Source organism: Lissotriton vulgaris, chromosome 4_1 (assembly GCF_964263255.1).
Source record: "Lissotriton vulgaris chromosome 4_1, aLisVul1.2, whole genome shotgun sequence".
NCBI classification, from domain to species: Eukaryota; Metazoa; Chordata; class Amphibia; order Caudata; family Salamandridae; genus Lissotriton; species Lissotriton vulgaris.
This window is the reverse complement of record NC_141691.1, coordinates 63864828-63880682: the sequence shown is the minus strand read 5'-3', so window position 1 is coordinate 63880682 and position 15855 is coordinate 63864828. Positions and strand designations below refer to the sequence as shown.

The following is a 15855-nucleotide window of genomic DNA, read 5'->3' as shown; positions in this document are numbered from 1 at the left end:
CAGTTGGCAATTTTTCAGACTTGTGTGGAAATGGCACACTTGGCAGTGCAGGTTGGCATTCTTCCAAGAGATACTACTTCACAGCACTTGAGGGTTGCTGTGCTGCCACAAGACACACTGAACAGTGCACCTGTTGAATGCCATGTTGAATGCCATGCCCGGGCACAGCTCGGCCTTCACTGAGGGTCATCTGCTTACAAGGGCTGGAGCTCAGTGGCACCTGTATGCCTCCCAGCCCTACCTGAGTAGTATTAGACCTCTCACTCTGCCCTTTGTGCACTGTTGGTACTCAGAGTAGGCACATAGTCCAGACACGTTTTCAGTCATGGGCAAAGGGGGCTGTGGCCCAGGGACCCCACTTTTCAAGAGGATCCCTCGTTAAGTTTGTGTAATAGTCCCAGACTGTCTAGAGTTTGCAGATAATCAGTTTTTAAACTTACTTTCTTTCTTTTTATCCAGCCCCGGCTGATTCTGGCTAGATTCAGCAAGCACTATAAACTTTTGGGGCCTCATTTATGAGGCCATGCGTCATTTTTACACCGCCGGTGCGTCACTTTTTGTGACGCACCAGCAGTGTAAAAAATGTGCCTTGTTGCACCATATTTACATAGTGACGCATTTAGGTAGATGCGTCACTTTTTAAACCCCTGCGCTACATTATACCTACGCCAGGTATAATGTATGCAGGGGGGGGCGTTCTGACGCAAGAAAGGGTCATAGAAGTGACGCAGTGAAATCTATATAAGATTTCACTGCGCCACTTCTAGGACACATATGCGTTAATTTCTTAAGCCTGCCTCACAGCAGGTGTAAGACTGACGCAGGCCCTTTCACATGGGGCTTGCCCCATGTGAAAGGACACATTGCTGGAGTTGCGTCACTTTTGTGACACACTTCGGCAATGCGTCACTTTTGCGCCATACAGATACGTAAGAAATACTGACGTATCTGTAACTCCTTGCGCCATGATGCGTCATACTGTAAATATGATGCATCATTGGTGTCGCAAGGAGGGCGCAATGAAAAGGGACGCATCGCTGTCTTCACGCAGCGATGCATCACTTCTCATAAATGAGGCCCTAGGAGTTCATGGTCATAGTTCAAAGCACAGGCTTTGCCTTTATGCAGCATACACCACATATTGTGCAGTTGAAAGTGGCATTTTGTGCTCCTTTGTGACTGCATCAACCTTGTTGAACTGTTTTCAGACCAGTGTGATCACCGCCTAGTGCTACCTGACTCCGAATACCAGTCCTATGCAGGTCAGGTAGAAGGAGACAACGCGCTCTGGATCATGACACACGATTGATGATCACAATCGCAGTGACCACAGTGGGAGAAATCCCTCTATGGAGTCATTTTTAATGCTCTGGTGCCTTGTCGGCCTGTATGACTGCAGTGGTTTGCTTGAGGTTGACATATAACATAGTGTCCAACAGTGGTGTGGCAACAAGGTGTGCGGCCCTGACGAATCTGCCAAAGTCATCGAGGCAGAGAAACATGTTGGTGATAGGTAATGGTATGCGATGGTAGCTACCAGCCTTTTTAATTTAATAGTTCACACCCAGTATCTAGGAATAAAAAAGTGTGGAGAGGTGTGCCTGTTGATTTTAAGCACATTTATTTTGTCGCGAGCAGATTGCATCTGCTACCACTTTCTTTTTTCACTATTTGGTTTGTTTGGACACGTTTTCTCCATTTTTCTTTTTAACTGAATGACAACCAGTGATGAGAAAGGGTGCTCTATCTGGTGATTATATATACCAGTTGCCCCGAGGGTGGTGTTCCCGTGAGGTTTCATTCGGTTCATTACACTTTTTCTACAGTAATCTGTCTGCTGTCAATCCTATTTGGTGGATTCACTGTATTGATCAAGGTTTCAGACAGTTGTGTTCGATGTGATTGTCAGGAGTCTTTGGCCAATATGGTTCCTGTTTTTTACTTTATTATAAAGAGATTGGACGTATTGCAGTAAATACCCCCGTAGAAAAGATAGTGGATAGGGGAGTGTAACAGAGATCATTAATATGTGACAGGCCTGTTATAAAATAAAATAAACTGACACAGTCTTTGCGCCAAAGGACAGTGTTTATTGACTGTTGATGACGTTTGAGTGGAGGGCAACACTGTCCTTTTCTTTCCCTCTGAGCTCCTTGTTGTTATAAACAGGCAGAGCCGCAAACCAAAGCACCGGCCAGCACCATAATCCAGAGAGGCGACACCACACATGGTGGGTGGAAGGCTTCTCTGACACGGTCCAGCTGGAGACCGCTTCACTACGGCAGGGCCCAGAGGGCAGCCCATATGTCAAAGTGCAGTGCAGAGCAGCATTTATTTTCATTTTTATTTTTTAGAGTTTTATATAGCCTAAACTGGACCAGAGGATATCAGGTATCAGAGTGCTTTGAATGAGCACCAGTTTCGTTACAGACAGACACATTAATTTTTTTTAGGCACGGGGAGATTAAGTGATTTGCCCAGAATCACAGGGTGTTGAGCGTCGTTGCCGAGACTCGAAACCAGTTCCCCAGCTTTGAGGTCAACTGCTAGCCATAAGGCTACATCCTCTCCCCTTTACACATTCCATTTGTTTTTAATAACTGGCTTTGCTAATCCACTTGGCTATCCACTTTAAATACAGATCTGTTCTTTGCAGCAGGCATATTAACCCTCTGTGCTACTTTATGGCGAGTCAAAACTGCCAGCAGACAAAACTCCCATCTCTCTCTAGCATGAACATTAAGTATGGGCGAATTTTGCAAATCTCGCGTTCGCGAATTTTGCGGATTTGCGAACTCGCAATCCGCAAAATCCGCGAATTCCCGCAAATTTGCAGATTTTTTTTTTATGTTCGCACGGGTTTCTGCAAGTTCGCGAGGGTTTTGTACAATTTCGCAAATTGCGAAATTGTACAAAACGCGTGCGAACTTGCAGAAACCCGTGCGAACACAATGTGCCCAGTAGGGTATGTGCCTCTTGTGTGAATAAAAGGTCAGAGAAAGATCAGTTCAGCAGATGAAGAGAAAGAAGCTCCTGGTCACAGGAATAGCACGGGTATTGCGCTCGTGAAAGTCAAGGATGCAAAGCCTATCCAGCATCACAGCTGATTTTCCACGGTAGATTTGGGAAGAAGGCACACCTGTCCAGCCTCGACGACGCTCACGATTGTTTTTGGGCTAATGAATGAGTCACTGAATTTGAGCATCAACTAGTTCGAGCGACCATGTGTGTGTTACTATGCAATCGCCCCGAAGGGCGCAGGGGTCCCTTGAGTGAGCTGCAGACCTGTGCCCAGCCATGCAACTATTTTACAATGGAGCCAGCAAGCTGCCAGCGCCGTTGTAAAATAGTTACAAAGTTAGCTTGCACAGGAAGCACTTAGATGAAATAAAGCAGCACCTGCTTCGTTTTATCTAGTGGTTCCTGTGCAAGCTAACTTTGTAACTATTTTACAACGGCGCTGGCAGCTTGCTGGCGCCATTGTAAAATAGTTGCATGAGTGGGGGTTCAACTTTGAACCCGTTACGTTCGCGGATTTTTTTTGCGGATTTTGCGGGTAATCCGCAAAATTCTCGGATTGCGGATTTCCCAAAAATCCGCAAAATCCGCGAGCGTAACGGATTTCCCGCTCACACTTAATGAACATTAATCACAAGAGTTATCTTGACTTTTTTATTGCCGCCTTAAATCTGAACGCACAAGCAACTCTGCATCAGCTGCTTCTTAATCCTAAATTCTTGCTAAACACAACGCACCCACTTGAGGTCTGCCCCCCCTCCCTCACCTCCAGGTCAGCACCCAGTGCGGCTGCACCAGTCGCACTGCCCTAAAGCCGGCCCTGACAGGGGGCATTACTTAACAAAGCACGCTCAGAGTTAACACCCAGGTGCAGCATCAGAGAGCATGCACAAAGCTCACACACTTATCAGAAAGTCAGAGGCAGCCAGAAAGGAGTATGATAAGAGGCGAAGGAAAGAGAACAGAGGTAGAAGGATAGAAAGGGGCAGTGGGGGGGCGTGGGGGTGAACTATGGGTGTGGTAACCGAGACGCTAGGTAGCAAGAGAGAGTTGTGGGGTAGAGAGGGGCGAGGTGGTGAGGGCGATGTGGGGCAGAGTGAGACATGTGACAGAGGTGAGGGGGAGGGGTGAGGCTGAGAGAGGGCGAAGAGAAAGGTTGAGAGGAAAAGTAGTACTGGCCTGGACAGAGGTAAGGAAAAGATGCAGAGGGGGTTATGAGAGAAGTGAAGTAGATAAACAGAGATACAGGGAGACAAGGTGGAAAAAAGAGGAATGAAATAAAGAGGGGGATGTGTGGGAGAGATCTGGGGTACAGAGAAGAGACAGAGAGTGACATATATAGATGTAGGCAGAGAGAGGGATATAGAGAGGGAGCAGAGAGATGCAGGGAAAGATGAAGCTGAGTGGGGTATAGTAGGTATGTTGAAATAGAGGGGAGGTCGACAAAGCTCTGTTAGAGAGAAATGAGAGAAAGAATCAAGGTAAATGGAGAAGTAGAGATAACGAGAGAGGGTTAAGGTCGAAGACAGGAGAAGTATAGAGAGAAATGATACAGAAAGATTGTTTCTCAATGTAATTACCACCAGCTGTCTGCGAGTGTGAGGATGGGGCATGCACACTAAGGGCTGACTTATTGGGCCCGATTCACAGAAGTAATCTGAGACAAAATCCTAAACTTACTACTTTTGGTATTCACTGAAGGCATTGAGTATTAGTAAAGTTAGGATTTTTTCTTCAGTTTGTCTTAAGTCAAACTTAAGACACAATCCTAACTTTACTTCTACTAAATGCCTTCTATGAATACCAAAAGTAGTAAGTTTAGGATTTTGTCTCAGATTAGTTCTGTGAATTGGCCCCAGTATTTTTAGCGCCACGAAGTGCAGCAAGCAACCAAAGCTACTGTGCTGCGTAGTACAATGGGAAGCCAGCACAGCACAGTCAAATGTATTCAAACATACGACACCTGTTAACCCTGCGATGGCTGTCTAGTACACGTACAGTTTCTGTACTACGGTGCAGAGATGTGTACGTGCTCTAAAGCATAGGGTCTGTAGTGGAAGCATACCCTTCTAGTGCAAACCCTTAGTAAATATGGTCCTCGGTTTCTGTTAAGCAAACCTGGTTCTCAAATAAAAAAGAGCTGTTTTTAATGGGCCAAGTTATTAGAGCAAGGTGTCTGCCCATGCCTGGTCTGTTGGCGAATACATAAAGGTGACCAATGGAATGCTTTCATTCATCTCAGCCACTGGAATGTTTAAATGAATCTCAGCCACTGGAATGCTTAAATGAATCTCAGCCACTGGAATGCTTAAATTCATCTCAAATTCCTCTCAGCCACTGGAATGCTTAAATTCATCTCAGCCACTGGAATGCTTTAATTCATCTCAGCCACTGGAATGTTTAAATTCATCTCATCCACTGGAATGCTTAAATTCATCTCAAATTCCTCTCAGCCACTGGAATGCTTAAATTCATCTCAGCCACTGGAATGCTTAAATTCATCTCAGCCACTGGAATGTTTAAATTCATCTCAGCCACTGGAATGCTTAAATTCATCTCAGCCACTGGAATGTTTAAATTAATCTCACCCACTGGAATGTTTAAATTTGTCTCAGCCACTGGAATGCTTAAATTTGTCTCAGCCACTGGAATGCTTAAATTCATCTCATGCTTAAATGAATCTCAGCCACTGGAATGCTTAAATGAATCTCAGCCACTGGTAACTACTAGCAGCCGCATCCCACATCAGACGTTTGTCAGTGGGGGCTGGTTTTGTTACTGGGGGGCGATTTTGCAGTGATGCGGCAATATCGACACCCAGTACCAAAAGCAGCAGTGCTGGGTGCCCTGCTCAGTCTGATAAATTTGCCTGGCAACAGAGCTGCCCTGCACATTTCTAGGCCAGGTTCTCCCTGAACCCAAACACAAGTAACATCGGACTGGTTTTGCCCGTTAGGTCTCATCAGCAGGCAGAAACAACACATGCATTCCTCAATCGTATCCTAGTCTATTGAATTTGCACCAGCTGCAGTCCATGCAGGTAGCAGCGGTAGGGCGGTTGGGCCGGGAAATGGCGTATTTCGATGGATGACGTAGAGGTACAATTAAATAAATAATGCATTTCCCCTCTGCACCATTCGTCGAAATCTTCCCTTACCCAATCCCACCTCCCCATCGCTGTTTACTGCACGGACCGCGGCTGGTTTGCACTCAGCCATAGGCAAATCAGTCTTGACCCTGTGCCTCATGGGAACAGACCAGCCCGAACTGCCAGGCCAGGTCCTTCCGGAACCAGAACCCAGCTTGGTTCCAGTGGTACAGAAAGGGTCCCACGTCTGGGCATACCTGTCTCACTTAGGGCGACACACTAAAGTATACAAAAAAAGTGATGCATGGAGTGGTCGAATTAATCTCAGCCACTGCTAATTACTTGACAAACGAAGGACTGAGACAGGGCAGCCTAGTTATTTTGAATATTTCACTGATAGGAAGTAGGATGTGGGCGGGAGTGAGACATTTCCTGGATGTGGTCAGGGAGACAGTGTCTGAAGACTGTGAGCTGCAGAGAGAGCTCGTACTGCCACCTAGTGGCAGGATACATATTTGCAGGATGGGATCCATTAGTTAATCTAAATACTTGTAGCACTTGTGTTTGACTTCGGAGGGCTGCACTGGGTGATGACAAGGAGGGGAAACCTCAGTCCAACCCAAACACCACACAAGTGTATACAGAGGTGAAACGCACTTGTTTGCCAAATTGCCCTTGTCAATGCAAGTGTTAACAGGAGGTTCATCGTGCCAACAGCCAGGGTCAAATATTGTCTTGTCGAATTTTTGAAGCACCTTGAAGCAATTAGATTGCACAGAGTGCACTGTATAAATAAATAAACATGAACATAAAAAATATAAAGTAAGTCATGTCATTAGCCCGCCTCCTCACAATGTATTTACATCTCTGTGACTAGCGTGGTTTTCACCTCCACAGGGAGCAGCTAGAAGGAATCGAAAGTGAAAGGCCAGCGCCTTGAGACCCTACGGGTATGTAGCGCGCTTTATAAGTGTCACTGATTGATTGATTGATTGATTGAAAGCTGTGGAAAGCACAGCAAACATCTTGACAGCAATCATTAGGTGCAGGAAGGGAAAACGACCAAATGTGTGGCTGAATGGACATTTTTCAGCCAGAAAAGCAGTAAGTAATGTGGTTTACGTTTCTGGTCCGGTCTGGGCGGCTCCAGAGCTGGGTTCTACATCTGTCTTCAGTTTTTGACCTAATATTGAGCAATTCTAAGCAGAGAACTTCACTTTGCTTAGATTGAATTGAAACTGTGACAGTCTGCAAGGTTGTATGATGAAATATCGGCCATAAAATTATCATTGACAAAAAAAAAGTCAAAACGTCGACTTTACATACTTTGGGCCTGATCCAAAAAGATAAACTTATACCTTTGTGTAAGTTTACGATTGTTTGCTATTCACAAAGGTACTTTACTAGTAGTATCTTTACGACTGAGTCTCATCCAATACAAAGATAGGACAGTCCTATCTTTTTATGTGTGAAGACTCTGGAATCAAGCTATCCTGGCTGAAGAGGGGTGAAACCGCGAAACCGGTCCTAGGATACTTGTTTCCGGTCCAGGGAGGACCTGGCTTAGCAGTTTGGGCTGGACTGTTCCCATAAGGCACTGGGTCAAGACTGATTTGCATATGGCCAGGTCTAAACTGGGGTGGCATGGTGAGCAAAATAATGATTGATTTAACCCAGATCTCTTGACTGGGGATGAATGTTTTGATTTGTTCTCCATTCCGTCCATCAATTGTGTGTCTCGCCCTAAGTATGTAAAGTCACAAATTTCGACGGCAAAAATATAGAAGATAGGTAAGTGTAAGTAATTTTAAATAATATCCCATTAACTTACTTTAAAACAATATTAACTTCAAATATCAAATAATATTACATGTAACTTACAAACATAAACATTTTATTTTTAAATAGTTGCAAGAAATTGACATATTAAAAACAATTATTCCTTAAGGATAAATATGAAACAATAAATGATAAAAAAAGACTCATATAAATTAACTATAACTACACATTAAACATAAAAAATATACAATAGGAACATTAAAATAAAAAATAAATTACTACATAAATCACTACAAAACAAATAACAAATAGTTTAAATTTAAACTATGTTTTAAAATTAACAAATATTTATATCAAAACTTTTTTTTAAAGTAAGTTAAGAAAATTAGAATTGGAGGGGCCATATTCCCTACTGCACCACCTCACCCCTCGTTAGGCCAACAGTGGTGGAAGTGTTGGATTTTGAAGGGGTCAGATGAACTATTGCCCTGCTGATGAACACAACAATATGGAAACAGTTGGCCTCTCGAGGGGTTAGATGTACTATTGCTACTCCAGCCTGAGCAACAGTAGGGAAAGTGTTGGACTTTGGAGGGATCAGATTTGCTACTCACACTCCAACGTATGCAATAGTAGGGAAAATAATGGACTGTGAAGTTGTCAGATTTGCTATTCCCTCTTAAACATAAGCAAGAGTAGGGAAAATATTTGACTCTGACTAGATCAGAGTTACTATTAGCACTCCACCCTGAGCAACAGTAGGAAAAGTGTTGAATTTTTAAGGGTCAGAACAACTATTCCCAATCCAGCGCAATCAAAAGTGGGGAAAATGTTAAACCTTAGAAAGCTCTGGGTTAATTTTCCCTATCCTAAATAAATAGAAAATGAACTATATCTTTATAAAATAAATAATCATAACATATATTGCCCTAAAAAATATAAACAACATTTTTAACATCATACATTTTATATAAAATTATCAAAAACTTAAAACACAAATTATACAAACAATTACTAAAAATATTATGTCAATTCCATAAAAAAACAGATGTAAAGAACAAGCACTTACCTTGGGCAATGCCTTTTCTGGTAGAGGCTCTGTCTAACTGCAGCTTTGTCACCTAAGAATATTCCCCATGCGTCAGGCTGTATCTGAAAAATCTTGAGCTGTACCTCTGCGAGCTGGTAGGTGGTGTTGATCGGCTCCACGTCAGCGTCATCTGCATCAGAAATGAATTTGCGGTGCCCATTTAAGGACCACCCTGGCGCACTGGCATCAGTTTCTTCATGGCTATTTCCACGCCAAAAACACAGTTTCACGTAAAAACGAATACATAAACGAATGTGCAGAATCTAATGGGATCTTTGGGTTGAAATCCCAGTTTGCAAAGAGAATGTGATGGTCAGTAAGGAATCTGTTGTTACATAAAGTCTCTACCAGAAAAGACAATACCGAAGGTGAGTAATTTGTTCTTCTGATAGAAGCTTCTAACTGTAGATTCTTCACCTTAAAACAGATACTCAGGCAATACCTCCCGGGAGGATGGTCTGCGATCTGGCTCAAACTAAAAGGTCTGGAGCACCAAGCGGGCAAAATGCCCATCTCGACTGGCCTGACAGTCCAAGCAGTAGTGCTTCATGAACATGTGGAGTGACACCCACATAGCAGCTTGGTAGATATCCAGGACAGTAGTAGCGGCCCTGGCCCTGGTGGAAGGGGCCTTTAGGAGGCTGCTTCTTAGCTAATGCATAGCGGATCTTAATGCTGAGTACAATCCATGGGGAGATAGTCTGCTTCTGCAAAGTCTTGCTCTTTTTTGTTCCAGTAAACCCGATGATGGGTGATCATCCAGCCAATGGTCTGTATTGCGATCAATGTAGGAAGTGAGAGCCCTCTTCGGAACCAGGTGATGGAGTTTCTCCTCCTCCTCGGAAAGATGAAGTGGGGCACAAAAAGTATGAAAAGTGATGCTCTGACAGACACGAAAAGGGGTGACAACTTTCGGTAGGAAAGAGGCACTCGTCCGAAGAACCAGGTGTCGTGGAAAAGCTGGTGCATGAAGGGCAAACTAAGAGAGATTGAGGCTCACTGACCCTTCGAGCCAACATAATAGCCACAAGGAAGACTGTTTTGATAGTCAAAAGCCACAGAGAACAGCTGTGTAGGGGCTCGAAGGTGAACACATGAGAAATGTGACCACCAGATTGAGGTCTCAATGGGGACTCACGAAAGGGGTAGGAGAGAATACGTTTTGCAAACCTTAGAGAAAATGAGTCCCAACCAGTGGCAGCTGGCACAGATCAGGGGTGCAGGGTGGAGGGGGTAAAGAAAAAAAATAAACTTACCGTCTCGCCGCATCTCTCCCTCATTGTCTCGCCCAGCACAGGTACAGGAACGGAGCATCTAAGCTCCCCTAAGTCAATCACAACACTACAATGTAGCGTTGTGATTGGTCTGAGAGCCATGGTTTGGTGCTCAGGCAGGGACTGGGAGCCTGGGCATGTTCTCCACCCAGGCTTTAATGCAAAGTGCGCATAAATGTTTGGCCAGCCCAAGACGGCCAAAACATTCATGTGCACTTACATAGTGCCACCACTCTTCCCCCTGCTCTGAGAGCAGAGCAACCCCACCCCACCCCACCTGCAAAACTGCTGCAGTGGGAACAAATAAAATGATAATAACAACAAGTTATTATAATTTTATTTTTTCTTTATTCACCCTCATGCAAAGCAGTGAGGCGACGCTCCTCCGCCTTAAGCGGAGGAGCCGCCACCGGTCACAAAAGATGACTTGAACAGGGAGGGTTGATCTGGCAGGCGCAGGAAAGCTGAACTGGCCAACAACTATCCTTCAACAGTGCCCCGGGCAAGGCCTTGCTGGGCTAGACACAAAACAAACAGCATCACCTCTGGCAAAAGTGCAGAAGGGGGTCCACCTGGCGTGAGGAACCTCAAGCCACAAACGTATCCCAACGGCAGGCGTATATAGTTTTAGAGGAGGAACACCTGGCTGCCAGGATGACCTGATAGACCTCAGGAGGAAGATCGAAAACTCTCAACTGTCGCTGCTCAATCTCCATGCATGAAGGTGGAGAGTGCACAGCTTTGGGTGCAAGACCCTGCCCTGTTGCTGCGACATGAGATGCTCTAGAAGGTGCAGCCTGACCAATGCTCAAGCTCAGGAGGTTGGGATACCACACCCTTCATGCACAATTTGAGGCCACAAGAATGACTTGGGCCTAGTCCATCCTGGTCTTCTTGAGAACTCAGGACGTGAGTGGTATCAGCATAAAGGCGTACAGGAGACCTTAGTTCCACTTCAGATGAAATGCATCTCCAAATGAGAGCTGCTTTGGAAACTCCAATGGACAGAAGTGCTGACAATGGGTGTCAGTTGAAGCAAAGAGATCGAGCCAAGGTTCTCCCCATACACAGAAGAGACCTTGTGCCACCTTTGAATGTACCCTCAATTTGTGATCCACAAGGAATCGATGGCTGAGTTTGTCCTCATCCTTGTGTTCAGTGAGCCTGTCAAGTGATTCATGACTAGGAAGATGTCCCAGCACTCCAGCCAATTCCAGAGGCGTGGAGCATCCTGGCGCAGGGTCCATGACTCTACCCCGTCATGTTTGTTGCTATACCACATGGCAGTGGTGTTGTCTGTGAACACCAGAACCAACCTTCCTGCAATGGATGGAAGGAAGGCTTTCAATAACAAACTAATAGCCCTCAGCTCCAGAAGATTTATGTAGAGATGGGACTTGGCCAGAGACCAGAGTCCTCTGATCTCCACCTCTCCCAGGTGGCTGCCCATCCCAGAAGTGATTCATCGGTCACCACTGTCAGCTCTGGGTGTGAAGGGAGAGGGGCTTGCTGCTGGGCCAATTGCGGCTCGTAAGCAACCACTGCAGATCTTGCACAGACCCCTCCAATACCTGGACCAGGTCAGAGAGATTTCCCTAGTGTTGTGTCCACTGGGATTTCAAGACTCACTGAAGAGCCCTCATCGGGCAAGCTTCACCAGCAGGACGCAGGAGGCCATGAGACCCAGCAGCCTCAGAGTCAGTCTCAACGAAATCCAGGATAGAGGCTGAAATGTTAAAATCATAGTCTGAATATCCTGGACTCATCGCTTTGGAGGACGGGCACGGAATCACACTGTGTCCAGAATGAGTTCGATGAATGGGAGCATCTGAGAACGGTTCAGGTGTGACGTTGACATGGTAATAGTGAGCCCCAGAGAATGCAGGAGGTCAGCCATAGTCTGGAGGTAGAGGATAACTTCTAGGGGCTAACCCGCCATCTGCAGCCACTCTATGAGGTAGGGGAAGTCAGGAACCTCAAATCCTGCAGATGGGCTGAAACTCCTGCCATCACTTTCATGAACACCCAAGGGGCTCTGGAGCACAGCAAACTGGAAATGCGCGTGGCCACTGTGAACTGCATGTAATACCTGTGGGCCAGCAGGGCAGGTATATGGAAATACACGTTCTACATGTCCAGCACCACAATCCAGTCTCCATGGTCCAGAGCAGACAGAACCTGGTGTACAGGAGCGGGGCCAGAAAGCACGGCATTTGGAGGAGGAAGTGTAAGAATGCTTTGACTTCTTATGTTTGTGCTTGTTGGAGTTACCCGACTTGGAGGAAGAGATACTGGAATGTGAAAACGATTGTCTGCACGAACGGCTCCAGGAGCTGCCCCAAGATCAACGCCGGGAATGGGACTGGGAATGTCACAGAGCCTTCTTCTGTCACGCTGCCAGGAACTTCATCGTCCAACAGAGAATTGCTTTGCTGTGCATCGACTTGCACTCCATTCAGGCTTTGGGCCATGACAAAGACTCTAGGCACCAGAGACAGACCAAATGGGGATCAGACCAAGTGGGGATCTAACACTGGCTGTGACATTCCCTGCAAGGTTTAGACCCTGTATGTTTCCCAAGGGACATGTTCCTAGCACACTGGGAGGAACAGATCAAAAAGAGTCGAAAAAAAGATCAAAACACTTGGTCAGAAAATGGCAGTACTAGCTTTCAAGATCTATGCTGTCGACATGGAAGGAAAGGAACTAATGTCAGCACGCCGGGGTGGCCCTGCAATGCCCCTGCTAATGCAGACGACACTTACGCAGAGCCGATGGATGCCACCTACCGATAAGCAGAGGTACTGCTCAAGATTTTTCAGATATAGTCTGATGCCTGGGTAATATTCTAAGGTGAGGAATATGGGTTGGAAATCTAAATCAGAAATATTTGCCACCCTGTTATCCTGAAGTTACAACAACCAAAAACAAATGAAACTAATAAAAGAAAAAAATAACAAGACATATTATTTTCAAAACTAATAATGTAAAATTAATTATAGAAAAAATAAGCATAATGATATAATAAACAAATGATTAAAAACATTAAAATAATTATGCCAATTACCTAAATAACCAACAAATACACATTTTTTATTAACAAATAACTAATATGATCTATTAAACAACTGAAGAAAGTATTTACATAACTATTTCATTAACAAATTAAAACTTTAAAAACTATAATCAATTAAAAATAAACATATACAATACTATTCATTTACAAACTTAACAACTAGCCACATAAAAGACTTAAGATAAAAAAATTAAAATATTATTGAAATAAAAACTATTATAATTAACCATATTTAACATTAAAGTAATAACGTACAACATGAAAAATAGTAAAACGTAGTTCACTTATTTAAAATTAAAATATGATAATATATACAGCTATGTTTAAAAGAAAAGTCTGTTAAAAAAACGCTAGAAAAGATAATCTTACCTTCTATTAGTGTGTCACATTGTTTTAAACATCATGATATTTTTAACTCAATATTTGTAATTCATGATTTTTTCCCTAACTATATTTTGGTGGAACACCAATCTGCAAGGCAGTCAAATGTATGTGAATATGTGAAGTGAAACCGGTATTTATAATGAACGTGCTGGGTATTATTTTACTCATCACCAACCAGCTCCGGTCTGATCTCGGCAACCCTTCTTGTGCCTATGAGCTAGTAACAGTAAGGTACATACATAAATTAGATGGTGCCTGACTGTTGCGTAACAATAAAGGTAAAAATGTCGCCTCCCCCCTGAATTACAAAAGGCGTTCGATTGCATAGCATGGGGGAACCTGCAAGAGTGCGATAAAGAGACAGGAAGCGTAAGGTGGAGAAGGAAGGAGAAATGACATACGGTCAACACTTGGGCAGCCCTGGCATTTGGCTAGACTGACGCTGGCCTCCTAAAAAACATTTGGTCCTAGCACTTATTTATTACTTTAAAAAAAATGTTTTTATTACGAAGTAGACATTGAACGTTGCATGTACATGACTTGTAAAAACATAAAGATATTTAGATATTTAACACGAATATGATACTGGTACCAACAACGGCTTTGTACCACTCATAACTGATGATGTCCGCTATGACAAAGGAGGCGCTGTAATCATGTTATTACCTAAATGAATGGAAGTTCCATCAACATGCTCTGTAACCAGATTCCAAACCTTAGGGCAAGGCCAGGCAGGAATTTGGTCTTAAATTACTTCATTGTAGTTGAAGCATAATATGGAGCGATAAATACATGTAACAAAGTAGGATGAATTGCATGTGCCCCCAGATAGGACATTTCAGACAAAGATCACATTTGAGGTCCTAAACATGACATTCAGATGTCTTTTGAGACATACTGTACCTGTCTACTTCGGGTATGCTTCTGCACTTCTTGCGGAGGTCTTCGCCCCTCCATTCGGGTACCCCATGCATCCTCTACAGAGCTATGGGTGTGTCGTAGTGGGTTTTTGGAAGCTCCCCACTGCAGTTCTGAGGCAGACGCATTTCCTGATCTCATCTGAGAGTCCAGTTCACTGAGACATTTGGCCATTTGAAGAGCAGTGAGAGAACGGTCATCATCGGACCCAAGCGATGGTGAATGTGAGGGTTGCTCTTTGGAGGACAACTCTGGCCTCTTCCAAGGTTGAGGATTGGTGGAAGGATCTTCTGTGTAACCCGAGGGCAAGACACTACTCAAGATGTAGGCTGATTTGGGTCTTTTCTGCCTGATTGGTTTGTGCCGTCTGGTAGGCTGAGCCTGGGATGAGATGCCCCGTGGCAAACAGCCATGTGGACTCAGGGGTGGCGGATCCTCTGTTGATGCCCACGTTTGCCTTTCTTGCCCCTGTGCCACCACAGGACCCTGGCAGGAGCTTCTGGAGGGCTGTCTCCTGCATGGTGCTGGCTGTAGGCTTGCCTCCTTTGGTGACGTGATGAGGCAGGGGCTGCAGGGTGCTTCACCGTGGCCAGCAGAAGTTGCCTTTGGAATCTGGACTCCTTCAAAGATAAAGTAAGCAGGGTTGGTGTAACTGCTGGAAGAGTTTGGGAAACTGCAAGGCCGGCTTCTGAAATAAAGACAAGAATTTGTTTCATTGTTGGCCTCAGACACACTCCACCTGGTACAGAGTCAATACACCAAAGTCACAGTGCCTAAGGCAACAAAAAAGACAGATTCAAAACACTCAAGCACTGCTGTAGCTAATTGAAGAACCACTGGCACTCAAGAATCATTCCATGTGGTTAGATGTCGCTGTCTTCAGCAAGACCTTGTGCAATATTTGAATCTACAGCAGATTGTGTAGGGTTCTGAGTGGTGAGTTTACTGAGTTCATATCTAGTGCCAAGGAGACCAGAGGGCCGGCATATTAATTACACGCAAAAACATCTGTACGTGTACAAAGAACAGCCACACTAAACAACTCAAGAAGTGCAATTTTTGCTACTTACTAAGACCCTCACCCTAGCTCTTACTTTGCTCCAGAACCATCACACAACTTACCAGCTGTCATGAGGAATGTCAGCCAACTATGTACGTCACAGCAGCGGCCCAACTCCACGTTCATGGGTGCACACTTCTTCTTGAGGCCACCAATACTGCACAGTCC

General features: G+C 44.6%; 1 protein-coding gene across 1 annotated transcript in view; it reads right to left on the bottom strand.

Annotated features, from left to right (window-relative positions):
- Positions 1 to 15855, bottom strand: part of LOC147718371 (phosphatidylinositol 3,4,5-trisphosphate 5-phosphatase 2-like) — a 447492-nt gene that overhangs the window by 139295 nt on the left and 292342 nt on the right. The window contains exon 25 of the mRNA XM_086918327.1: positions 14613 to 15315. Within this exon, the coding sequence (XP_086774453.1) occupies positions 14613 to 15315 (703 nt within the window). The remainder of the gene's footprint in view (positions 1 to 14612; positions 15316 to 15855) is intronic.